Source organism: Amia ocellicauda, chromosome 12 (assembly GCF_036373705.1).
Source record: "Amia ocellicauda isolate fAmiCal2 chromosome 12, fAmiCal2.hap1, whole genome shotgun sequence".
NCBI lineage: Eukaryota > Metazoa > Chordata > Actinopteri > Amiiformes > Amiidae > Amia > Amia ocellicauda.
In genome coordinates, this window is record NC_089861.1 from 16844803 (window position 1) to 16872657 (window position 27855).

General features: G+C 43.9%; 2 protein-coding genes across 3 annotated transcripts; one reads left to right on the forward strand and one right to left on the reverse strand.

Annotated features, from left to right (window-relative positions):
* Positions 1-383: 383 nt before the first annotated feature.
* Positions 384-9311, reverse strand: zfp91 (ZFP91 zinc finger protein, atypical E3 ubiquitin ligase). Of its 2 annotated transcripts, none has more exons than XM_066718495.1 (11): positions 8462-9311; positions 6660-6691; positions 6261-6398; positions 6123-6159; positions 5892-5981; positions 4102-4269; positions 3951-4001; positions 3772-3850; positions 3532-3646; positions 3057-3156; positions 384-2943 (listed from the first exon to the last, which is right to left on the reverse strand). In XM_066718495.1, exons 1-11 carry the CDS (start codon positions 8866-8868, stop codon positions 1749-1751), a joined length of 2412 nt encoding a protein of 803 aa, XP_066574592.1. In that variant the 5' UTR covers positions 8869-9311; the 3' UTR covers positions 384-1748. The 2 variants fall into 2 exon arrangements, with proteins under 2 accessions (XP_066574592.1, XP_066574591.1); XM_066718494.1 differs by having other exon boundaries at positions 6261-6401.
* A 2530-nt stretch (positions 9312-11841) lies between these two features.
* Positions 11842-19194, forward strand: LOC136763999 (serine protease FAM111A). Its single transcript, XM_066717828.1, has 5 exons — positions 11842-12246; positions 12560-12616; positions 15377-15442; positions 15588-15629; positions 16960-19194. Exons 2-5 carry the CDS (start codon positions 12593-12595, stop codon positions 19192-19194), a joined length of 2367 nt encoding a protein of 788 aa, XP_066573925.1. The 5' UTR covers positions 11842-12246; positions 12560-12592.
* The last annotated feature ends 8661 nt before the right edge of the window (positions 19195-27855 follow it).

Consider the following 27855-nt stretch of genomic DNA (forward strand, 5'->3'; position numbering starts at 1 on the left):
ATGATTGGTTGAGAGGATCACTATAAACTTGCAAAATCAAAAAAGGAGAAAAGGACAAGCAGAAAGACCAAAGAGAGACTGGCACAGCAGCCTGACCAGATGGACCTAAGCTGCCCTGTGCAAGGTGGAGACTAGGGGTATTATCCCTTCTTTTCTATAAATCAAAAGAAGCTTAATATTGTTTTAGAAATATAATCAAATTATATTATTTACATTAATACTGTCACATAAATTATTATCGATTTTTATTACTTGATTTTCTGTTATGCAGATTCGCTGAAAACCAAACCTTGTTTCCAGGGTCAAAGATAAAATCTTTCCCTGACCCCCACACACACACCTGTCTCTCACACAGAAATCCAAGAACTCCAGAGACCCAAACATGAGCAGAAACACTTATTTATTGTCTTGTCTGTTATACAGTTGCTTTAATGTGCTAACAGGGTTATACACTGGATCTGACAGGGAACACAAATAACAGGGTTTTGGGGGAGGGGGAGGGGGAGGGATGGAGGGGATGAAAGGTGGATAGAGTAATGGGCTACAGTAATCTATACAGAGTATTGAAGAGAAGAAAGGGTACAGTCTATATATATATATATATATATATATAGTGTGTGTGTGTGGGTCTATATACATTGCTATAACCACTGATACTGGGACCCCTGCTGTTCCCTCCTCTTTCTCATCCCTCAGTCCTCCTCTTCTCTCCTCTTATTCCCTCACCTGGCTCTCTGTGCTGTGCTAACTTGGAGTGCGTTGTGCTGCAACACAGTAAACTGAGCACACCGTTATACTCGAGGCAAGCCGCTCTGTCACCATCCATGTTTGTCTGCAGTCTGTAGGACAGGGAAGTCAATGTATAGAAATATCAATGTTTAAAGTGTCTCTGTGTGTCTGAATCTGTATGGTTTTAAACTAAAACCAGGTTTGTTTTAGACAGTATATTAGACTGCAGCTGTTACCTGATACCAGTCATTGTGTGTGTTGAGTGTTTCAGTAATTGTATCAGTATTTGAGTCTGTAAAAGTGCCTGTGTAACTGTATGTCAGTGTCTTACTGTATGAGCGTCTCTGTATCAGTGCATCAGTGTTTGTGTCTGTCACCAAGTGTGTGCAACTGTGTCTGTCAGCATCAGAGTGAGTCTCTCTCTGTGTCAATGTCTCAGTGTGCGTCTGTGTCATAGTATATAGATATATACACGTATTACTGTACACGTCTGAAGAAACTGTCCCCCCCAACAAGCCATTCCTTTCTTTTTCAATGTGTCGTCTTGTTCCTGCTCATGAACAGGATTCACTTCCCTCTCCTGCCTCCTCTCGCATGTCTTGGTCTTCAATTTGCTTGGTTCAGTCTCTCAATTGCTTTAGGTTTTGCTTCCTATCATCTTTATCTTTCTCTCTTTGTCCACTGAGTGTCCCAAGATTAAATGCACGCTCTCCCTCTCTCCCCCCTCCCCACCTTCTCCGGTAGTGTTGCTATTTCTGTAGTCATTACTGTGCTAACCCCTACCCACTCATTCCGTCTCTCATCTCCAGTAGATCGCTGTACCTGTATCTGTTACTGTGTACTCCTCCATCGCTCCTCCTCATCCCTCAGTGTGACTGTACCTGTATCTTGTTTAGATGCTCTCCCTCCTTTCCTCTTCTCCATCCCCCATCCTCTCCTCTTCTCCATCCCTCCCTCATCTCTCCTCTCCTCTCCCATCCCATCCTCTCCTCTCCTCTCCTCCCTCACTCTCTCAACCCTCACAGTGTCCCCGTGTTCTCTCTCCCTCCCTCTGCATTCAGCACCAGCCCAAGAGAGGAGGGGGCTGAAGACGTGGTGCAGCACGAGGAGGAGGAGTGGAGGGCATCATTGGAGCCCAGCCCTCCCTCTCCCCCTCGCTCCCCTCCTCCCTCCATCCCCGTTCCTCCTCCCCCACCCAGTCCCTCCGAGGAGGGGAGAGAGACAGAGACAGGAGCGAGAGGGGGAGGCGAGAGAGGGAGGGGGGAAGAGGAGGGAGGAGGAGGAGGGTGGAGAGAGGTGTGTGGGTGATGGAGGGAGAGAGGAAGGGAGAGAGGAGCTGGAGGGAGAGCAGAGGAGAGAAGGATGTTGCTGCCCACTACTCCTCCTCCTGCGTTCTCCCCTGCCTCCCCCTGCTGGAGAGAGAGGGCCTGCAGTGGAGGCTGCGGGGAGACAGCAGTAGCAGTGCAGGTGGCAGGAGCAGGAGGGGGCACTTGCATGTGAATGTGAATCTGTATCTGCTCTCCATGGGCACACAGGGGCAGCTGCACAATCTGCTGCTGCGAAGAGGAGGAGGAAGGAGGCATCGGAGGAGGAGGGAGGGAGTGAGAGTGGGACAGCGAGAGAGGGAGGGAATGGGGATGGGGGAGGGCAAGAGAAGGAGGGAGGGAGAGCGAGAGAGGGACCTCTAGTTGTAAGTTGAGCTCTTGCTGCTGCTGCTGCTGCTGCTGATGCTGCTGATGTTGCTCTTGTTGCTGTAGACCCAGACTATTCACACTCAGTGCACTGGGATCCAGACTGGCAGTGGGAGGGGGGTTCACACTCGGACTGGGATCCAGACTGGCCTCCAGATTCAGGTCCCCCACTCCCACAGACATAGCACCGGCCGGGTCGCTCAGCCCAGCCTGGGCCAGGGCACCACTACAGCCCCCCCCACCCTGCCCCTCTGCCCCCTCTGCCCCTGCTGCTCCGCCCGCCTGCAGGAGCTCCATCTCGGCCCCACCCCCGGTGATGAGCGCCCCGGCATTGGCGGCTAGGGCCTCGGCGATGAGCACCTCCGGGTGGCTCTTGGCCTTGTGCGCCACCACACTGTCCTTTTTCTCGAAGCGCTTGCCGCACAGGCTGCAGGAGAAGCGGTACGAGGCATCGGCGTCATGCTTCTTCATGTGCCAATTCAGAGAGGCCTTCTGGCGGCAGGTGAACCCGCAGATCTCACACCTGGGGGGGGGGGGGTAGGGTTAGTGTATCACCAATTCATGTGGTGGTTTGACTGACTGACTGACTGACAAACACACACACACATACACATATACACACACACACACACTCACTGCAGTGGCTTCTCCCCAGTGTGGATCATGCGATGCACAGCCAGGTTGTGGGAGCTCTTGAAGGCGCGAGCGCAGTACTCGCAGATATAGTCCCTCTGGTCTGAGAGAGAGAGAGAGAGATTGTTAGTGCAGTACAATACAGTGCAAAAGAGTGTGTGTACAGGTGAGTGTTCAGTACAGGTGTGATTGTGATTACAGGTGTATTGCTTTATTTGTCTATGCAGTTGTTTCCACAGCCTGAACATTCACTGTACAGTACTGCCTCTCAGTATACAGGTGAGTGTTCAGGTATATTACATATACAGGTGAGTGTTCAGGTATATATACACAGGTATATATGCAGGTTTGTACAGGTGAGTGTTCAAGTATATTATATATACAGGTGAGTGTACAGGTGTTCAGGTATATATACAGGTGAGTGTTCAAGTATATTATATATACAGGTGAGTGTTCAGGTAAAGGTGGGTGTGCGCACCTGTGTGGTGCTTGGCGTGGCGTAGCAGCTGTTTCTGCAGTCTGAAGAGCCTCCCACAGGAGGGGTGTGGACACACGTACTTCTTCTTCAGCAAGTGCTGGTACTTAATGTGGTGCTGAGACAGAGACAGAGAAAGAGAGGGTTAATACAGTACAGAACAGACACACTGACTGAACACTGTACAGAGAGAGAGAAATGCAGATACACAGACACGAATACAGTCAGGACATTACCACTGACCTGCAGGTAGCGGGGGTGTGCCAGGACTGTACCACAGCCCTCCATCTCACAGCGCACATACTGGATGGGAGGCTTCTTCCTGCGGGAGACCCACGGGAACATCACACATCATCTAGTCGTTAATGAACCAATTTACCAACAAGAAAGCAATTAACCCAATTAACAGCTTGTTTACGTACCGTCTCTTGGGAAGACGAGGACTCTTGTCATCCTTCCGCCGCCGCCCCCTCCTGGACAGAGAGAGAGAGAGAGTCAGTCAGTGTGTCTGTCAGTCAGTCAGTCAGTCAGTCAGTGTGTCAGTAAACAGTTCTCCCTCTCCCCATCTCTCACTTCCTGGGTGGCTCGCTCTCCTCCCCAAACTCGTTCTCCTGCTTCACGTCGATCTCTCCTTGCCTCTCTCGTTCCCTCTCTCCCTCCTTCTCTCCCTCTGTCTTGATCTCAGGTGGCCTCCTCTCCTCCTTAGTCTTGGGGGGCCGCCGGCGAGGCTTGGGGGGGTCCCTGAGAGAGAGGTAGAGGGAGAGAAAGAGAGTAGGTCTCTCTGCAGTACACTATAATATGATACACTACAATACAGTACAGGTAATACCTGCACTTATTACCTAATCGGTCCCTGGAAGGGCATCGTAAGTCGAACCCTTTTTTCCGAGATGCACGGTGTTATAAATGATGGATCCGTTCCTGGAATCTCATACCCTAAAAATACCCAAATTGACTACAGAAACAGGGGACAACTATAAAACAGTGATATTTGACTTAAAACAAACATATATATATATGTCACCTAAAGGATTATTAGGAACACCATACGAATACTGTGTTTGACCCCCTTTCGCCTTCAGAACTGCCTTAATTCTACGTGGCATTGATTCAACAAGGTGCTGAAAGCATTCTTTAGAAATGTTGGCCCATATTGATAGGATAGCATCTTGCAGTTGATGGAGATTTGTGGGATGCACATCCAGGGCACGAAGCTCCCGTTCCACCACATCCCAAAGATGCTCTATTGGGTTGAGATCTGGTGACTGTGGGGGCCAGTTTAGTACAGTGAACTCATTGTCATGTTCAAGAAACCAATTTGAAATGATTCGACCTTTGTGACATGGTGCATTATCCTGCTGGAAGTAGCCATCAGAGGATGGGTACATGGTGGTCATAAAGGCATGGACATGGTCAGAAACAATGCTCAGGTAGGCCATGGCATTTAAACGATACCCAATTGGCACTAAGGGGCCTAAAGTGTGCCAAGAAAACATCCCCCACACCATTACACCACCACCACCACCAGCCTGCACAGTGGTAACAAGGCATGATGGATCCATGTTCTCATTCTGTTTACGCCAAATTCTGACTCTACCATCTGAATGTCTCAACAGAAATCGAGACTCATCAGACCAGGCAACATTTTTCCAGTCTTCAACTGTCCAATTTTGGTGAGCTTGTGCAAATTGTAGCCTCTTTTTCCTATTTGTAGTGGAGATGAGTGGTACCCGGTGGGGTCTTCTGCTGTTGTAGCCCATCCGCCTCAAGGTTGTACGTGTTGTGGCTTCACAAATGCTTTGCTGCATACCTCGGCTGTAACGAGTGGTTATTTCAGTCAAAGTTGCTCTTCTATCAGCTTGAATCAGTCGGCCCATTCTCCTCTGACCTCTAGCATCAACAAGGCATTTTCGCCCACAGGACTGCCGCATACTGGATGTTTTTCCCTTTTCACACCATTCTTTGTAAACCCTAGAAATGGTTGTGCGTGAAAATCCCAGTAACTGAGCAGATTGTGAAATACTCAGACCGGCCCGTCTGGCACCAACAACCATGCCACGCTCAAAATTGCTTAAATCACCTTTCTTTCCCATTCAGACATTCAGTTTGGAGTTCAGGAGATTGTCTTGACCAGGACCACACCCCTAAATGCATTGAAGGAACTGCCATGTGATTGGTTGGTTAGATAATTGCATTCATGAGAAATTGAACAGGTGTTCCTAATAATCCTTTAGGTGAGATTATATATATATATATATATATATAGGGTTACTGGAGAAAATTAGGACATGGGGTTAGGACGATAATATAGAATTGTATGTAATGGGGGGGTCGTAAGTCAGGGGCTGCCTTGCTTGCTCTACCTCTCTGTCTCTGGTTTGTAGTTCTGGTCTTTGGGGTCGTCTCTGAAGGGGGGGTCTTCCTCACTGATCACCACATCATCCTCCTCCTCACTGGAGAGAGAGGAAATAGCAGATAGTGACACTACAGTACAATAAAGCAGGTGGTCCAGGGGATCTACAGCCCTAGTCCTGCACAGACACAGTCCAGTCCAGTATTGCTTCTGAATTCCAAATTAAGTAAAGTTGTATTACCTCACTCCTGCTCTGGACAGCAGATCCTCAACTGTGCCTGAGAGAGTGAGAGATTTATATAGTGGAGTACATCACAGACCATACATACAAGGTACACACTGCCTGACTGAACCTGTACTCCCCCTCTCCTTCTCTCACCTCCATATCCCGCAGTCTCTGGATCAGGCTCAGCTTTGCAGACCAGTGCTGGGGGGCTGCGGGGGAGGGGCTCTCTGTGCCGTGGGGGGGCGCGAGGGCGGCGGGTCCGAGAGGGACGAGAGCGAGGGAGAGAGTCCTCTACTGAGAGAAGGAGAGGGTTAGTACAGTGGAGTACAATACAGACACACTAACCAAGTGACATGTGCGACGAACAGAGTGACGGACACTTGCTGACAGGGGCGGACAGAGTGACGGACACCCGCTGACGGATGGAAAGAATGACTGACACGTGCTGACAGAGTGACCGGCAGAGTGACCAAAGCACTGAAGGACAGGGGAAATGACAGACGCTGACTGAGTGAGTATATCAACACTGAGAAACAGGGAATGACATTTCACCTTTCTCTGTAGAGTCTTGCTTGTCTTCAGAACTGCAGAGAGAGAGAGAGAGAGAGAGAGAGAGAGAGAGGGTCATCAGTGGAAACAGCGCCCAACACTAAGTACGTTATAACATAATTCATATGCAAACCGATCCCAAAAAGGAAAAAACAGACATAGTGTGGTATAGGAGGACAGCTAAGAAGTGTCGGACTTTTCCAAGTCTACACAGACTTTGTCAAAGTTTGATGTCTGTGTGAAATCAGACAGAATATATGTCACAGGGTTATGCAGCTTCTTGAGCCTCTGAAAGGGGACTGCGCTGGAGCAGACCCATCTTCACAACATCAGCAGAGACGGAGACAGTAGGCAACACAATATGATCTTCACTCCACATTATTACTATTTATATTTATTTATTGGCAGACACCCTTATACATGCTACATGCTACTGCCACCGAGTCTGGGGGGTGTACATTACACCACAACCTTTGAGTCTTATTTTTTCTGTGAATGACAAGTTATATACAATAACGTAATAAAACAATGATGAGAAAATGTTGGTTTATTATTTTTATTTTACTTTGTTAAGAAAGGCTTTAGATTTATAGATTAAACATTACTATGAATATTGTTTGAATGTTTGAATGAATATAGGTTGGTCCTACAGACCTAGACGACTATTCAGTGTTAGGGAGAAGTCTGTGAAAGAAGCTGTATGTTTTCTCTAAGTGCTTCTGAGATTAAGCATGCGAGTGGCGTAACTTTCCTGTCAAAAGTTGGGGGGCCATTCACCACGAGTGCGAAGGTGGGGGCGCAAGTGCTGTCCAGTGTTCGGGGGTGGTCAAAGGGAGAGGGACATGTGTAGGGGGGCGATTTCACTGGCACACTATGCAAATGATATCTATGATTGATCATATTTTTCATAAACTGGGGGAATGGGATACATTGATGCTCTCTCAATATAGGGGGGAACCAGTCCCCCTTACCCATGCCTAATCCAAGTCTTGTAAAGGTGACATCATCATCATATCATCATCATCATAATATTGACAGCAGTGTGTAGTATGGGTTAGGACTCTGGACTTTGTAGTGGAGGGTCATGGCTTCAGTCCCAGGTGGGGGCCACTTCTGCTGTAACCTTGAGCAAGGCACTGTACCCAGAATGCTCCACTACAAACCCAGCTGTATAAATGGGTAATTGTGTGTAAAAACTGTAACAATTAAGTCATCCAGGAGAAGGGAGTCTCTTGAGAAATTTAATAATAGTTAAGGAACTGTTACAGGTCTGTCTCAGATTCATACATGGATACTTGCTACTAATTAAGCAACACTAATTGGGATTCATTAAAGATATGAGTATGATATTCCCACTTTTATAAACGGCCATGAAATTACTCATAAAAGTAATGAAACTAGACTACTAGCAATATTGTGTAATAATATTGTCCAGATTGTCACTGCTGTGCGTTTCTCTCGTACAGCTCGACTGACGGAAAATATGTCTTTAAAAAAGGGGGGAGAGAGAGAGAGGAAGGAAGCAGGCAGACAGAGGGAGAGAGACACACAGACTCACACCCGGGCAGTTGTGTTGTGTTATTGTGAGTAGATAAGTGTTCGTGTCTTTCAGGTTAGTGTAGTGACACTACACTTGAACCGCCTATATTGACACTGCTAGCTTAAATATTAACATCAGCAATAATATTAATTACACACAATATACATAGTGTAACACTATTATTAGTGTTATCAATATTGCAGTAGTTTCAGCAGCTGCGCATGTGCCTTTTCTTCTGTTTCTTAAACTCCTCCAGTCGACTCACCGCTCCGCTGGGCCTCTCTCAGCCTGGGTCTCTCCCGAGTTCTCTGCCCGGGCTCCCGCGTTCCTCCTGCGGCGCGGGTACTCGGCCTTCCTCCGGCGAGCAGCGGCGGCCGCAGCAGGTCCGTCAGCGGCCTGGGCCTGGGCGGCTGCCTGGGCCCCGCTGTCGGCGGCCCTCTTCTCTCCCGACACAGCCACCCCCCGGCTGGTCCGCTCTCTCAGCACCCGTCCGGACCCAGGCTCGTCCGAGGCCGTGACCGCAGCCGAGGCGTGGAGTCGGCCGGCGCCCCGCTCTCGCAACACTCTGCCCTGGGCCGGTGCTGGACTGGGGTCCCCGGGCAGAGCGGCCTGTGATCGCTCGCAGCCTCCCCCGGCCCCAGCGCCCCCAGCCCTGGTGGAAACAGAGTTCATGAGCCCCGCTCCCCGCTCCCTCTGGGGCGGCCTTGAACACCTATGATCTTTTTCCAATGTATTATTGATTTCGCAAGAGTGCGCTTCTACGACCCGCTTGCACACATTTGTACAGACCCGAATAACTCTGTATTAATATAAATATAGATTCGCCCTCTCCTGCTCTGTAACCACCACTGCAGTAATTGTAAATCCCGCCCGTGTTTGTATGTTTTGTGAGAGAGTTTTAAAGATGTTGTTAATTTTTTTTGGTTATTATTATTGTTATTATTATTTTTTTAAAGCCCCAGATACCCGTTTTTCTGCAGTCTTAAAGCGATAGATCCCCGTTAAGTGCCCGGGCGCCTCAGTACAGTCGGGCGGCCTGTCTTTGTGTCGCTTCTCCTTTAAGAACCGAACGCTCGGAAAAAACACACAAGTCCCCCCCTCGTTCTACCCAAACAGTCTCGCAATTGCGTGGCCTGACGGGAGTGTAGTTTTAGCGGCGAGGACCTGCCTTGGGGAGTATAAGAAAAACTACAACTCCCAGACACGAATAAAATGTCTCTCTGAAGTGCCCCCTGGCTGGCTGGCCAGTAAAACACGTGGGAAGCGTAGTTCTTTAAGCATATGTGTTTGACGTGACGTACATAATTATTAATAATGATTAATAATAAAAATCTTGTTTTGAATTGTTATTTTAAACTTATGAAAAAATACAGTAATTGTTTTGTGTATTTGGTTCTTTTTGGCTTTGTGTATTGTTCTGATTATGATTTTCAGAATTTTAATGTTTAGACAATTTTAGAACTGATTTTAAAAATAACAATAAGTATTACAATTTCATTTGTTTTATATATGCAATGTAAAATATTACACCAAATAAAACAGTAATAATGAAATTAATGTGAAAACATGCAGAATCTTGTTCTCTTGCAATATATTTTTATTATTATTAGGATTTTTTTTTATTATTATACTCGATCATACAGTGGAAATAGCCTCAAGGACTAATCCTTCCGTTTTAAAATCATAACCCCTTAAATATGCAAATGACAAGTGTGATACAGGGCAATCAAAAAGTTACTCAAAACTACATTCCAACATTTCAGTAGTATGCAGTAGCATATTGGACGTAGTATATTATTATTATTTGTTATTTCTTAGCAGAAGCCCCTATACAGGGCGATTTACAAAATACAAGAGCATTATACAAATATAGTGAAGTAATTACACACGGTTTTAAGATAATATACAGTAAATAGTATATATGAAGTAAATAAGTCCTACATCCTAGATCCTATTAATAATAGTAATAGTAATAATAAAGTGCAGACATGGGCTGTATTTGAACCGCATACTACATACTGCTTAAGTACACACTGCATGATACATACTGATATTCTGACTAGTACAGTACGCAGTATGAAAATGAATGATTCAGCTGACCGTGAAGCACGATGGGAATTACATGCTCATAATCATGTTCATAATCATGTTCCTTTTCATACTCATGTCCAAAATAATCATGTTCATAATCATCTTAATGTTCATAATCATGTTCATAATCACGCTCGCTACGAATCGTTTCTTGTTGCGACGTCAACTTCGGAAGCTCTCGGCTGTATCTGCGAGCAACGAGCCATTATGGAAATGTTCACCAGAAAAGTCGGTATAGTCTCACCCGTACTGCATGTTTTGGAGAATGTAGCAAGCCATCCGGGTACTTTTACCATACTGCAAATTCATATTCTGCGTCCAATATGCATACTACTGAAAAGTGTAATGCAGTACGTGTAGTATGGTAAGTATGCGGTTTCGAATACAGACAAGGTGTGAAGTCATTGATAAGAGCGAAGGGGAAGGGGGCACTGCGGAAAAGACAATAAACAACTCTAGCAATGTAAAAGCAAAAAGTATGATGAAAACATTATATAAGGGCAGTATTACAGGAAAGCTAAGCTGCACAGGGAATAAATTACCAAATTACAGGTACACTATGAATTTGAAGAATGGTAAAAGTACCCGGATGGCTTGCTACATTCGCCAAAATATGCAGTATACAACCAGAGCTCACTACAGTGAATACTGCATCCCATCATGCTTCACATGAGGTCACATCACACACACACACACACACACACACACACACACATATATATATATGCTCCCAGTAATGTAAATGTAATGTTACAATAATTTATATAGTTTTATATTGTTACTTACATGTTGTTTTTTTTCTTTTAGAGTTTTCTTCATCTGCAAGGGATGAAGGTGGGAGAAGAGGACTGTCCTTGTTCTATTACTGTTCTTAAAACCAATCAGTATTTTTTTTTTAAATTGTAGTCTTTTTAAATTAAAATTTTGTTTGTTGAATCTGGAGATTTCCTCCTGTTAAAACAGGAGTTTTTCCCCCAGTACTGTGGAGAATATTTATTTGATTTGATTTGATCTTGTTAATATAACAATAATTAAAACTTTCAAAGTTCAAACAAATCTTGACTCGATATTCCATATTTTACAATCTGAAAGTGAAAAAGTGTATTTCTTCAGTGCCTGGGCAACACTGGATGCCCAGCAGCAATTGCAACAACGTAAATCTGATGCATCTAACCCCATGGGCTATTCAATATGGGTCTGTACACTGCATTTCACCCCCCTATGTCTGAGTTACAATCCTTATTTTTTTCTGGAATTGCACAAATACACCAGCCAGCAGTGAAAACGTGTATTTGTCCTATATTTATATATTAAATATAAAATGGAATATAAATATAAATAAACATAATAAGTAGATATGTACAGAGCACCTTAGATTATGATTAAAAAGCAACGTAATTCTTATGTTATTTTAATACATGTTTGACCGTCGTTCAATCCTCTTCAACTCCCAAATCGGAAGATGCATTTTGTTGCCAGCAGCTGTTGCTCACTTCACACAGGGATAGTACACTTGAATCATCTTCATGTAATGTACTACTTACTAGTCAGAAAACCAGTATGTAGCACGCAGTATGCACGTACGCAGTATGTAGTGGGGTAGTATGCGGTTTGCGCTGAGAGACGGGTTTCTTCCGCACCAGCAAACACAGCACTAAGCGCGCCCCCGCCAGCACCGGCGTACACGTTCACGTAGCAGCGTGTGCTACCATTGGCTGACCCCGGGCCTGAGGGAAGCACTGGCGGGAAACACGAAAGTGCGCAGCAGCGGCCTGTTTGCCATTTTGTTTTAATGGATTTAATTGTGTGCTTTCACTAAAATCACAGCACTACCGACGGAGAAAGACAGCGACATAGAAAGTGACTGTTAACGCACATGATACAGCAGGGCAGACATTACGGTTTCCTCTCATTGTTCACAGGTGTCGGATACCTGTTGTCTGAATCTGTGAGTTAAAGGTAATCGAGCAATTCGGGCTGCAAAAGTGTCACAAGACTTCCGGTTAGCAGTCGCACTCTCATTCGTGTATTATTATGATTATGATTATTATTATTATGGTTATGCTAATTGTTAATTTGCTAGTTGTAAATATTCTCTAATATAATCATCACGGTCATCTTAATAATTAACCTATTTTTTGTTTTTCAAATGTATAGTTTATTTAATTAATAAAGGTAGTTTTCCTATTGCTGCAGGAGCGCTAGTTTCCTGTCGTTTGTTAGGGGTTGTCTAATTTCTCTTTTTTCTCACTCTTGTTTCTATTACTTCAAGTGTCTGCATCGGATCATTTATTGTTATCCAGAAATGTCCAGGAAAACTCCTAGGAGTGTGAGTGTGTGTGTGTGTGTGTGTGTGTGTGTGTGTGTGTGTGTGTGTGTGTGTGTGTGTGTTAGTGTTAGAGACAGACTGTCAGTGTGTGTGTGTGTGTGTGTGTGTGTGTGTGTGTTAGTGTTACAGACCGACTGTCAGTGTGTGTGTGTGTGTGTGTGTGTGTGTGTGTGTTAGTGTTAGAGACAGACTGTCAGTGTGTGTGTGTGTGTGTGTGTGTGTGTGTGTGTTAGTGTTACAGACCGACTGTCAGTGTGTGTGTGTGTGTGTGTGTGTGTGTGTGTTAGTGTTACAGACCGACTGTCAGTGTGTGTGTGTGTGTTAGAGACAGACTGTCACTGTGTGTGTGTGTGTGTGTGTGTGTTAGAGACAGACTGTCACTGTGTGTGTGTGTGTGTGTGTGTGTGTGTGTGTTAGAGACAGACTGTCACTGTGTGTGTGTGTGTGTGTGTGTTAGAGACAGACTGTCACTGTGTGTGTGTGTGTGTGTGTGTGTGTGTTAGAGACAGACTGTCACTGTGTGTGTGTGTGTGTGTGTGTTAGTGTTACAGACTGTCAGTGTGTGTGTGTGTGTGTGTGTGTGTGTGTGTGTGTTAGAGACAGACTGTCACTGTGTGTGTGTGTGTGTTAGAGACAGACTGTCACTGTGTGTGTGTGTGTGTGTGTGTGTGTGTGTTAGTGTTAGAGACAGACTGTCAGTGTGTGTGTGTGTGTGTGTGTGTGTGTGTGTGTGTGTTAGTGTTACAGACCGACTGTCAGTGTGTGTGTGTGTGTGTGTGTGTGTGTGTGTGTGTGTGTTAGTGTTACAGACCGACTGTCAGTGTGTGTGTGTGTGTTAGAGACAGACTGTCACTGTGTGTGTGTGTGTGTGTGTTAGAGACAGACTGTCACTGTGTGTGTGTGTGTGTGTGTGTGTGTGTGTGTGTTAGAGACAGACTGTCACTGTGTGTGTGTGTGTGTGTGTGTGTGTTAGAGACAGACTGTCACTGTGTGTGTGTGTGTGTGTGTGTGTGTGTGTTAGAGACAGACTGTCACTGTGTGTGTGTGTGTGTGTGTGTTAGTGTTACAGACTGTCAGTGTGTGTGTGTGTGTGTGTGTGTGTGTTAGAGACAGACTGTCACTGTGTGTGTGTGTGTGTGTTAGAGACAGACTCACTGTGTGTGAGTGTGTGTGTGTGTGTTAGAGACAGATTGTCACTGTGTGTGTGTTAGAGACAGACTGTCAGTGTGATTGTGTGTTTGTGTGTGTGTTAGAGACAGACTCACTGTGTGTGTGTGTGTGTGTGTTAGAGACAGACTGTCACTGTGTGTGTGTTAGACAGACTGTCACTGTGTGTGAGTGTGTGTGTTAGACAGACTGTCACTGTGTGTGAGTGTGTGTGTGTTAGAGACAGACTGTCAGTGTGAGTGTGTGTGTGTGAGTGTGTGTTAGAGACAGACTGTCAGTGTGAGTGTGTGTGAGTGTGTGTTAGAGACAGACTGTCAGTGTGAGTGTGTGTGTGTGTGTGTTAGAGACAGACTGTCAGTGTGAGTGTGTGTGTGTTAGAGACACTGTCACTGTGTGTGTGTGTTAGAGACACTGTCACTGTGTGTGTGTTAGAGACAGACTGTCAGTGTGAGTGTGTGTGCGTGTTAGAGACAGATTGTGAGTGTCTGTGTGTGTGTGTGCTAGAGACAGACTGTCAGTGTGAGTGTGTGTGTGTGAGTGTGTGTGTTAGAGACAGACTCACTGTGTGAGTGTGTGTGTGTTAGAGACACTGTCACTGTGTGTGTGTGTTAGAGACACTGTCACTGTGTGTGTGTTAGAGACAGACTGTCAGTGTGAGTGTGTGTGCGTGTTAGAGACAGATTGTGAGTGTCTGTGTGTGTGTGTGTGCTAGAGACAGACTGTCAGTGTGAGTGTGTGTGCGTGTTAGAGACAGATTGTGAGTGTCTGTGTGTGTGTGTGCTAGAGACAGACTGTCAGTGTGAGTGTGTGTGTGTGAGTGTGTGTGTTAGAGACAGACTCACTGTGTGAGTGTGTGTGTGTTAGAGACACTGTCACTGTGTGTGTGTGTTAGAGACACTGTCACTGTGTGTGTGTTAGAGACAGACTGTCAGTGTGAGTGTGTGTGCGTGTTAGAGACAGATTGTGAGTGTCTGTGTGTGTGTGTGTGCTAGAGACAGACTGTCAGTGTGAGTGTGTGTGTGTGAGTGTGTGTGTGTTAGAGACAGACTCACTGTGTGAGTGTGTGTGTGTTAGAGACAGACTGTCAGTGTGAGTGTGTGTGTGTGTTAGAGACAGATTGTGAGTGTCTGTGTGTGTGTGTGTGTTAGAGACAGACTGTCAGTGTGAGTGTGAGTGTGTGTGTGTGTGTGCTAGAGACAGACTGTCAGTGTGTTTGTGTGTGTGTGTGTTAGACAGACTGTCACTGTGTGTGAGTGTGTGTGTTTGAGAGACTGTCAGTGTGAGTGTTTGTGTGTGTGCTAGAGACAGACTGTCAGTGTGAGTGTTTGTGTGTGTGTTAGAGACAGACTGTCAGTGTGAGTGTGTGTGTGTTAGAGACAGACTGTCAGTGTGTGTGTTAGAGACAGACTGTCAGTGTGTGTGTGTGTTAGAGACAGACTGTCAGTGTGTGTGTTAGAGACAGACTGTCAGTGTGAGTGTGTGTGTGTGTGTGTTAGAGACAGACTGTCAGTGTGAGTGTGTGTGTGTATGAGTCCTTGTCTGTGGTTTCTAAAGTGGGTTCACAGATTCCCCCCCCATCCCTCTCTCTTACAGTCGTATAACAGAAGACTGCAGTTTCGGGACAAAGCCCAGCCAAGTCTGGACCAGTTTTTGAAAAATGTAAATATCCCTACTGCCCCAAATTAAAATATAGGGGTCTCCAGCCTAGTTTTTATAATAATATGAATGTATTATTATTATTACAGCTACTACTGCATAATTCTTATTGTGCTACATGTAATTATGCTTTTGTCTTTTTACACAGAACTGCCCAACACCAAAGGACAAGGAGAATGATAAGCCTCAGGTAATTAAGGTTATAATTTGATTACATTGATTTCTGCAATGCTATGTAATTACTATGGGATTATACCTTTTTCCTTTTTACGCAGAACTGTGGAACACCAGCGGCCACACAGGTCAAATCAAATAATCAAATAATTAGCCAAATTATTTTCAAGGAATGGATACTTTCTGCAATCCCAATTAATTACTTTATAATTTTTGTCACAGAACAGTTACTCTCTGGTGTTTGTGTAGTTTGTTTTATGAATAATAAATGAGTACCTTATCCAAGATTATATTTGTGTTTTCTGTAGGTCTGAATATAAATCATTTTAAAAATCTATTGTTTTTATGTAGTTAAGCATTGTGTTCAACTCCTACTAGTTACTGGTACTCTTATATATGCACACACACACACACACACACACAAATGGAGGAGGTCAGGGGATAAAATTAACTTTTTAATTTAAAAAAAAAAAAAAAAAATTTGTAACTGACCAACCAATATGTTTTTATTTTTCAGTGTTTATGTATTTTCATTACATTTACAGCAATGTGAGCTGGAACGAAAATGCCTTAACATTAGTGTCCTTGTGTTTTCCGGTCACAACAGCTAAATACAAAATGTATATCTATCTAGCTAATTTATACAATCTAATTGAATAAATGATTTACTTTTCCACATTTCCAAACCACACTCAACACTGACTGCCGGTCTACATTTGGAAACATACCTATACGTTCGAGTTACAGCGAATAAAAAATAAACCACAATAGCTGGCTGTGTATGTAATATTAATGTGTTTGTTGCTCCTCTTTCCTTTTCTGTCATTGCTAGTTTCACAGAAACCAACACATTCTTATAGAAAGCACAAGACTAAAGGAAGCAAAATGTAGTCATGTCATTTAAGAACTGCAATACATTCGCCTGCTGTGTGTCTGTCAGATAGACGCAGAAAGGAATATTTATCAGAAGTGTTTAATTGCTGACAGACCTAACATTTATGCATGTACACTACTGGTCAAAAGTTTTAGAACACCTCAGATTTTTCCAGTTTTAATTTAAATTTACGCAGTTTAATGTCTCAATGTAAAGCATAGAACAATTAAACAATTGGAGATAAAACAATAAATAATGGAATCATTTTGTTTAACGAAATGTAACCCCTTAAGTTGACAAACCCCTCTGGTAAATAGGCACCAAATCCCTTTGTTTGAGACTCTCAGCTTTCTAACGAGTGAAGCATTCTCTGATGAAGCATTACGGGGTGTTCTAAAACTGTCAACTGGTAGTGTATGTGCATGGATATTTATAATAATAAAATATATAATCTTTTAATTTTACTCCTTAGTCACCAAAAAGTAAGAAAATGAAGCGGGAAGAGAGACTAAAACATGACAAACCCCACTGTTTCACTTACACCTTTGACTCTGGGAAGTCTTACAGTGTGACCTGCAGTTCAATAGGGACAGTGCTAGATGCGCTCAGGCAGAGCAAGAACTTCCGTGACAGAGTGAAACTCTTCCCTAAGAAGCGGGAAGATCTGGTCATTGTGGGGAAGGAGCACCTGATTGGCATTGTCAGCCCCCACTGTCCCTGCTCCTTCATACCAGACCATGAGAATTTTCATCTGAAGCTCATCAAGCGGCAAGATGGCAGCTCTAAGCCTCCCGATGCTGCTGCTCTTTGGGTGGACACCCCAACAAATAGGGTGCTGTTCTTTATATTGTGTCAAGGTAAAGAGCTCACCAGAGACCGTTTGGTGCTCAAAAACCCCCGCCTGGTAAAAGAGCATTACAGACTCTGTGTCTATGCCTTCAGAGGGGAGAAGCTGATGGACACCCTGAGTAGAGATGGACGATTCAAACCAGTTGTGTTCAAAAAAAAGAGTGAGCTCTGTGAGACGAAGACACAGCACTGCGTGGAGCTGTCCTCACTGGTGGATGACCTGAATGAAAAAGAGTACGTCCTGACTATGTCTGTGAAACCCAGAGAGCCAGACAGCCAGGAGCTGCTTTCTGATGATGGGGGTCACTCTGAGAACAGTCAGACCACAGCTGATGCTAACAAAGAGAACAAGGAGAAAGAGAAAGAGATGAAGGAGAAGGGGAATGAGGAGGAAAAGAAGAAGGAGATGGAGCAGGAGAATGAGAAGAACAAGGAGAAGAAGAAAACAAAGTTCCAGTTGATCCCTGACTCTGGTAAGGTTCTCCAGCTCCTGCGCTCCCAGTTCAAGGGTCTGTTGGAGACCCTGAGAGAAAGGGAGAACATCAGTAGCTTTTCAAAAGTCCAGGGGCTGTTCCGTGAGGAGTTTGGCAAAAGTACGGCCCTGTTCTCCGAGGTGTGGAGGGTGAAGCTGCTGGGAGAGTTGAGCGACTCAGCCGGTCAGGTGCTGGTGGAAGGGAATCCGGTGGGGTCAGGGTTCCTGCTTTTTGATCATTGCGTCCTGACCAACGCCCACGTCCTTGAGGGGTTCCTGGAGGACTGCAAGAGGAGGCTGCGCAGGCAGGTGAGCGTCACGTTCCAGCACCTGGAGACTGGCTCCCTGGGGAAGAGGCGGGCGGCCAGGCCGGATCTGGTGGCCTTTGACCGGTCGGTGGACTACGCCTTGATGGAGCTGCAGCCTGGTGCTCCGCTCCCCGCTCCTCTCCTGGGGAGATTTGACCGGCCCCCAACCCGTGGAGGCATCTGCGTGGTGGGCCACCCTGAGGGGGGGGTGAAGAAGGTGGACCCGTGCCTGGTGATCGAGTTTGAGAAACGCAGGGAGGCCGTGGACAGGCACCACTGGGAGAACGTGCGCTACATCCAGCTCTTCACTGAGTCGCCGCGGGATTTCCGGGAGCTGAGTGACAAGGGGAAGCTGACCTATGACTCCTGCTTCTTCCACGGCTCCTCAGGGTCACCTGTCTTCGACAACCTGGGCCGGCTGGTGGCTGTGCACACGGGGGGGTATGCTTATAAACTTCCCAAGGGCACCACCAAGAGTTTCATTGAGTTCGCTGTGTCTTTGTGGGATATTCTGAGCAGCATGCTGAAGCAGCTAGTAGCTGGAGCTGTGGAGCAGGAGAGAGAGAGGATGGAGACGGAGAGAGGGGAGCATGAGATGGGTGAGGGTAGAGGGGAGAGCACCTCTCTCAGGGTGCTGCTGCAATTGGCTGAGGCGTCAAGTGGAAACGGGGAGCTGGGGGCTGTGCTGACAGAAGTGAGCCAGGATGAGCAGTTCATGAAGGGGCTGAATGATCTGGGGGGGCTCTATGGAGTGGTGGGACAGGGAGAGGAGGGGGAGGGCAGTGGGCTCATTGGGAATAGGGGGGAGGTGACCGTGGAGACCTTCCTGAAGTTTCTCAGGATGTGTGCTGGAGAGGAGGGGGAGCAGCAGCTGCAAGAGCAGGGGGAGAGGGAGGAAGAGCAAGATGAGGAAGAGGAAGAGTGGGAGGCTGAGGAGAGGGAGGTTCTGATTGTGGAAGAGGAGGAGAGAGGGATTGCAAACAGAGAGATGCAGAATGAGGGAAGGATTCAAGGGCAGAGTGAGGCCCCACAGGAGGGGGTGGCACTGTGTGAGCAGGAACCCATGGAGGTGGAGTAGAGAGTGAGTATCCGGTTATGTCACACTAATCTGCCCCAAGTCTAAAACACGATTTTTATGATTATTATAATTGGCTGTAGAAGCAGAGTTTGGTAGCTCAGTCTTCATGTTCCTGTTCCAACTTTAACTCAGCTTTAAATGATTAAGCTTACAAGAAGTCACAGAAGTGAAGTGCCTTATATTATGTGTATTTTTCATATTTTTCCCAAACTGGTTTCAAATAATGAAAACATCTCTGAACGACCAATGACATCAATTAAGGGCTGTGAGCGAGTTGGCTGGAGCACAAACAGTCAGCTCTTAGGAGCCTCAGACTGCTACTGTAGTAGTTGTTTTTGCAAATAATTACAACCCAATTTCAGTTTAATTTATTTGATGCTTTTTAAAATGCTGTTTCAAATTACTATTACATATTGTTGTGAATATGAGCAGCAGCAAACTCCTATTGGACAAGCCTGCATGAGGAGACAACTTTGTCCAATGAGGAAATGGAAAGTCATTCTTATGTACTGGATGACACTGCAGATAACTTTTGTCTGAAAATCTTTCTTTTTATTTACTTTTTTTAACAAGATAAAAAGGTGAATGCCATAGTAGTTTATTAGTAACAGCTGCAACTAGGACCATGCATGGGGCTGTCCCACAAAACAGTCCTAAAAAAGTAAGAAATACAAACATTTTTATGCTGGCAACACAAGAGATAACAAGAATCACATGATGTGTAAGTCTGCTTCTTTCTGCCTGGCAACTCGGGTGGAATACCCATATTTGGTCAAGAACGAGCATTCTTGAGGTCAATGTATACAGGGGCTTCATATACACTCACCTAAAGGATTATTAGGAACACCATACTAATACTGTGTTTGACCCCCTTTCGCCTTCAGAACTGCCTTAATTCTACGTGGCATTGATTCAACAAGGTGCTGAAAGCATTCTTTAGAAATGTTGGCCCATATTGATAGGATAGCATCTTGCAGTTGATGGAGATTTGTGGGATGCACATCCAGGGCACGAAGCTCCCGTTCCACCACATCCCAAAGATGTTCTATTGGGTTGAGATCTGGTGACTGTGGGGGCCAGTTTAGTACAGTGAACTCATTGTCATGTTCAAGAAACCAATTTGAAATGATTCGACCTTTGTGACATGGTGCATTATCCTGCTGGAAGTAGCCATCAGAGGATGGGTACATGGTGGTCATAAAGGGATGGACATGGTCAGAAACAATGCTCAGGTAGGCCGTGGCATTTAAACGATGCCCAATTGGCACTAAGGGGCCTAAAGTGTGCCAAGAAAACATCCCCCACACCATTACACCACCACCACCAGCCTGCACAGTGGTAACAAGGCATGATGGATCCATGTTCTCATTCTGTTTACGCCAAATTCTGACTCTACCATCTGAATGTCTCAACAGAAATCGAGACTCATCAGACCAGGCAACATTTTTCCAGTCTTCAACTGTCCAATTTTGGTGAGCTTGTGCAAATTGTAGCCTTTTTTTCCTATTTGTAGTGGAGATGAGTGGTACCCGGTGGGGTCTTCTGCTGTTGTAGCCCATCCGCCTCAAGGTTGTACGTGTTGTGGCTTCACAAATGCTTTGCTGCATACCTTGGTTGTAACGAGTGGTTATTTCAGTCAAAGTTGCTCTTCTATCAGCTTGAATCAGTCGGCCCATTCTCCTCTGACCTCTAGCATCAACAAGGCATTTTCGCCCACAGGACTGCCGCATACTGGATGTTTTTTCCCTTTTCACACCATTCTTTGTAAACCCTAGAAATGGTTGTGCGTGAAAATCCCAGTAACTGAGCAGATTGTGAAATACTCAGACCAGCCCGTCTGGCACCAACAACCATGCCACGCTCAAAATTGCTTAAATCATCTTTCTTTCCCATTCAGACATTCAGTTTGGAGTTCAGGAGATTGTCTTGACCAGGACCACACCCCTAAATGCATTGAAGCAACTGCCATGTGATTGGTTGGTTAGATAATTGCATTAATGAGAAATTGAACAGGTGTTCCTAATAATCCTTTAGGTGAGTGTATATATTATATATTTGTTTGTCCAGCACATCCCACAGATGCTCGATTGGATTGAGATCTGGGGAATTTGGAGGCCAAGCCAACACCTTGAACTCGTGATTCATCAGACCAGGCCACCTTCTTCCATTGCTCCGTGGTCCAGTTCTGATGCTCACGTGCCCATTGTAGGCACTTTGGACAGTGGACAGGGGTCAGCATGGGCACCCTGACTGGTCTGCGGCTACGCAGCCCCATACACAACAAACTGCGATGTACCGTGTGTTCTGACACCTTTCTATCAGAACCAGCATTAACTTTTTCAGCAATTTAATTTACACTAGCTTGTCTGTTGTATTGGACCACACAGGCCAGCCTTCACTCCCCACGTGCATCAGTGAGCCTTGGCTGCCCATGACCCTGTCGCAGGTTCACAGCTTTTCCTTCCTTGGACAACTTTTGATAGGTACTGACCACTGCAGACCCGGAACACCCTGCAGTTTTGGAGATGCTCTGACCAGTCGTCTAGCTCTTGTCAAAGTCGCTCAGATCCTTACGCTTGCCCATTTTTCCTGCTTCCAACACATCACCTTTGAGGACAAAATGTTCACTTGCTGCCTAATATATCCCACCCACTGACAGGTGCCATGATAACGAGATTATCAGTGTTATTCACTTCACCTGTCAGTGGACATAATGTTATGACGGTGTATATGTCATATTAGACCAAAAATCCTATATTACACTGGTTCTTATTAAACCCTGTTATTCTGTATCTAGATATACACTACATGGACAAAAGTATGTGGACACCTACTCGTCCAACATCTCATTCCAAAGTCATGGGCATTAATATGGAGTTGGTCCCCCCTTTGCTGCTGTAACAGCCTCCCCTCTTCTGGGAAGGCTTTCCACTAGATGTTGCAACATTGCTGTGGGGATTTGCTTCCATTCAGCCACAAGAGCATTACTGATGTTGGGTGATCAGGTCTGGCTCACAGTCAGTGTACAAATTAATCCCAAAGGTGTTCAGTGGGGTTGAGGTCAGGGCTCTGTGCAGGCCAGTTCAAAACAAGTTCTTCCAACCCAATCTCGACAAATTTCTGTATGGACCTCACTTTGTGCACAGGGGCGTTGTCATGCTGAAACAGGAAAGGGCCTTCCCCAAACTGTTGCCACAAAATTGAAAGCTCATGATTGTCTAGAATATCATTGTATGCTGTAGTGGTAAGATTTCCCAGCAGTGGAACTAAAGGGGCTGAACCTGAACCATGAAAAACAGACCCAGACCATTATTCCTCCTCCACCAAACTTTACAGTTGGCACTATGCATTCAGGCAGGTAGCTTTCTCCTGGCATCCACCAAAGCCAGAATTGTCAGCCGGACTGCCAGATGGTGAAGCTTTATTCACCACTCCAGAGAATGCGTTTCCACTGCTCCAGAGACCAGTGGCGGTGAGTTTTACACCACTCCAGCCGACGCTTGGTATTGTGCATGGTGATCTTAGGCTTGTGTGCGGCTGTTTGGCTTTGAAAACCCATTTCATGAAGCTGCTGACAAACAGTTATTGTGCTGACGTAGCTTCCAGGGGCAGTTTGGAACTCGGTAGTGATTGTTGCAAACGAGGACAGACTATTTTTACGTGCTATGTGCTTCAGCATTCGGCAGTCCCGTTCTGTGAGCTTGTGTGGCCTACCACTTCGTGGCCGAGCTGTTGTTGCTTGTAGACATTTCCACTTCACAATAACAGTATTACGATTGACCGGGGCAGCTCTAACAGGGCAGAAATGTGACGCACTGACTTCCTATCACTGAGACGCATTGAAAGTCACTGAGATCTTCAATACTGCCAGTGTTTCTCTATGGAGATTGCATGACTGTGCTTTATTTTTGTATTGCCAAATACACTAATTAGAAGGAGTGTACATAGAAGAATTGATGCTGTTTTGAAGGCAAAGGGTGGTCACACCAAATATGGATTTGATTTAGGTTTTTCTTCTGTTCACTCACTTTGCATTTTGTTAATTGATAAATATAATCTATTAACATCTATTTTTTAAAGCATTCTTACTTTATAGCATTTTTTCACACCTGCCTAAACCTTTTGCACACTGCTGTATAATGGAAACTGGATAATGGAAATTAGTAAAAATAAATAAATATATGAATCAAAAATTATCAAATGCATACACAAAAACACAGTTGTACACATAAGAACATGCACACTATGACACACACCACTGTTACCTTAGTTGAGATTACCTCTGATGTGATCTGGAATCTCTGGTTTAACTATCGTGTGACATTTACTGGAACTGGAATTTGTTCACTGTCCACGTTTCCTGCCCATTTGCTACAGTCTCTATTCTGCATTGGCACTTTACACATAATTCCCAGTAAAAGTTTGTTTTATCAACTCTTCTGCTTGTGAATTTATGCAATAACACAATGAGTCTAAAAGTATTGTGAAGAAAAACTGTACTGCTTCTGTTCTTCATCAATTATTTTCCCACAACTTTAGTCTAGTTGTTCTGTAACCCCTCATTTTTTAACTGTTGCTGTGTAACTGACCTTTTCATTTTTATATATTCTTATATCAGGGCTGAAAAAAGAAAGAATAACAATGTTCACATACTCATTTTCTGTATGGCTTTCAGTAAGATTTTCTATGCCTGTACATTATTAATCAAATAGGCAGGGTGGGGTGGAGGATTATTTTGAGAATAACAGTTGTATATTACAATGTTTGAAATGTCATGCTATTGTATTTATAATGAATTAATAGGCCTTGTGATTTTAAAAACAGATTATGGTTTCAAACACTGATGTGTAACTTAAATCTGCAGGTAAATTTCAATAATTGAAGCACTGCTGTACATTTTTTGTTTTGTAGAACACCTAGGTAGCTGATGGGAAGGCTTTCACATAAATTACTTTTATTTTTCTTGGTATTATGAAGTGACAGACTTATGTTGTCATCGTATATATATTGTTAGACATCCAATACATTACTATACATTTTATTTTTTTATACTGGCTTTGTGTCGTACTCTTACTCCTCTGCTCTGCAGTTGGGTGGGATCCACCAGTGTGGACATAAAATTCAAGCAGGTTTAAACAATGCACTCAATTTTTGTCCATTGCCTGTAATTGTTTAATATAAAAGCTCACATAGTTGTGTACATTCATATTTTTATATGCATAGACAAAACCTTAATAAATATCACTAATTTTAAAAATAATTTGAGTATAATAACAAACCCATTAAATACATATTTTTAGAAAATGTGTATATGGTGTATTTGTTTTACATATTTTATTGTAATAATCAGCAGACATTCCACAGCTGGGAAATAATATTGTATTCATATAGAATCACTAGATGGGTCCCACCTATATGTCCCAGCTCTATGAGTGGCAGTATGCAAGCTGGTGGCCATATTGCACAGGGACAGAAGTACAGTGACTATAACGCAATGGATAGAAGTTGAGGAGTTTATTGTTTAAACATTTATTTGTAAGTAAAACATTATAACTACAAATATTACATGAAAACATGTTTACAAACATGTTTTGTTTGTTAAAAAAACGTTTTTTAAATTACCTTATCCAATTAAGTGTAGGCTAAATCAGATTTGTTATATTAAATGAAAGTATGCCTTACCATTACCTTATGCCATTACCTACAAATAATTTACACTGTCAGACATAAATCGCTGTTTTCAATGTTTTACTCATGATTGTGATTTATAGACACAAACACATGCTATTTCTAACAAAGAATACAAATTGTGGATACAATATATATGTTTTTATTTAACACAATTTATATATTTGTTTTCCAGACCATTTATTGAAGGCAGTTTGCATGGCTTTAAACACATTTTAATTAAACATTTTGTTTCAATATGGCACAGTACTATATGTTTCAACTGAGTCAATTGTCTGTATTATACTGTTGCTTATTATACCTGTATAACCCTGCAATTAAACTGCCTTACATCTACAACAGTTTAGATGTAACTATTGCCATATTATCTGGTCCAATTTGTTCTGCCCCTTAATTTATTTTAAACTGTACTTTATCTTCTATGGCTCAGTTATTAGGATTGTAGTTATTGACTATTAATGTAGTAATTTGATTACTTCTGAAGTTATCATACATCAGGGGTGGCTAACCCTGGTCTTGGAGAGCCGCAGGGTCTGCAGGTTTTTGTTTTATTCAGATCGTTAACTGCTTAATTGAAACAATTATGGGTCTAAATTAGGCAAAATGTTCAAGATATCCATTGATTGGTAATTAAGAGAGACCTGGAAATCCTGCAGGATTGCGGCTCTCCAGGACCAGGGTTATTTATTATTTAATCCTACTGTAACTTTTTAAAATGCTGTTTGTAGGCCTATAGGTTATAACAACTGTAATTTGCCATGAAATGACATCTGCTAATAAACAATACATAAATACATAGTTGTAAAATAAATTACAACTGGTCATTTTACTGGAGCTGTTACTGCTTTATAGAATTGCACTGGCTGATTGACATGTTGACAGAATGTATTATTCTGTTATGCTGTCAGACCCATATTCTTTGTGGAATAATATCAGTCAATTGGTAGTCACTGTCACTCCCATGTCATGGCCACTGTCATAATCTCTTTCACTGTAAATATTCCTGTCATTGTCCTGATCTTGGTCACTGTAGATGTTGGTGTCAGGCCAGTGCCCTTGCCCTTGGTTCTGGTCAGTTTCCCTGGATGAAGGGGTGTCTCAGCAGCCCCTCTGCAGTGGGACGCTGCTTCTCCTCCACAAACACCTTCTTCAGGAAGTCCCTGCAGGAGTCTGACAGGCCCACAGGCAGCTTTAGCTCGGTTTTTCTGCCAAACTTAAAAATTGCAGCCATGGGTTCAAGATCTGCCCAGGGAGGCTTCTGTGTCAACATCTCCACCACAGTGCAGCCCACACTCCTGCATCACCACACACACACACACACACACACACACACACACACACACACACACACACACACACACACACACACACACACACACACACACACACACACACACACACACACACACACACACACACACACACACACACACACACACACACACACACACACACACACACACACACACACACACACCAGCTGGGCCACTCATTAATCATTATTAATAACAATAGGGCATTCAAATATACATTGAAGTAAATAATGCCTAATTAAAAAAAAAAAAACATTAGCTTTGTCAGAAGCACTATTTACAAAACAATTATAAAAACTAATCATATAGCATATTGCACTGCCTGGGCATAATTAGCCAATAGACAACCATGTTCTTGGTGAGGTTGTGAACTTTTAAATTGTACACACAAACCACCATTATAGCTGAACTCGGATTTTTTTTTCATATCAGAAAAAGCTACTTATTCATATAATAAATAATTCATTTGATTTCATCATTATATTGATTATCTACAGTTGGGCAAGCTATAGTAGGAACATTTGGTAAATATAATTGGCAATATTTTTCACATAGTTTGTGAAAAATGTTAAATCTGTATTTTCCTGCAAGGTGCAGTGTCAGCCATATTTTGCTTTCCTTGGATTGGTTGCATTAGTGACTACATCAGTAAAATCCCATACATGCCATGATCTTAAACAATTAATCCTTCTGGCAATCAATACATTGTTAAATTTTGTATTTGAACCACATACAGTAACCACCTGAACTAGTTTTAGGCAGGTGTGAAAAAATGCTGTAAAGTAAGAATGCTTTCAAATATAGACATGTTAATAGATTATATTTATCAATTAACTAAATGCAAAGTGAGTGAACAGAAGAAAAATCTACAGCAAATCAATATTTGGTGTGACCACCCTTTACCTTCAAAACAGCATCAATTCTTCTAGGTACACTTGCACACAGTTTTTGAAGGAACTCGGCAGGTAGGTTGGCCCAAACATCTTGGAGAACTAACCACAGTTCTTCTGTGGATTTAGGCAGCTTTAGTTGCTTCTCTATCTTCATGTAATCCCAGACAGACTCGATGTTGAGATCAGGGCTCTGTGGGGGCCATACCATCACTTCCAGGACTCCTTGTTCTTCTTTACGCTGAAGATAGTTCTTAAAGACTGTCGCTGTATGTTTGGGGTCATTGTCATGCTGCAGAATAAATTTGGGGCCAATCAGATGCCTCCCTCATGGTATTACATGATGGATAATTATCTACTTGTACTTCTCAGCACTGAGGAGACCATTAATTCTGACCAAATCCCGAACAGATACAATCCCCCTGCACACACTTATTCATGTACCGCTCTCCAGCCCTTCGGCGAACAAACTGCCTTCTGCTACAGCCAAATATTTCAGATTTTGACTCATCAGTCCAGAGCACCTGCTGTCATTTTTCTGCACCCCAGTTCCTTTGTTTTCGTGCATAGTTGAGTTGCTTGGCCTTGTTACCATGACAGAGGTATGGATTCTTGGCTGCAAGTCTTCCATGAAGGCCACTTCTGACCAGACTTCTCTGGACAGTAGATGGGTGTACCAGGGTCCCACTGTTTTCTGGCAATTCTGAGCTGATGGCACTGCTTGATATCTGATTGCAAAGGGAAGTAAGCATGATGTGTCTTTCATCTGC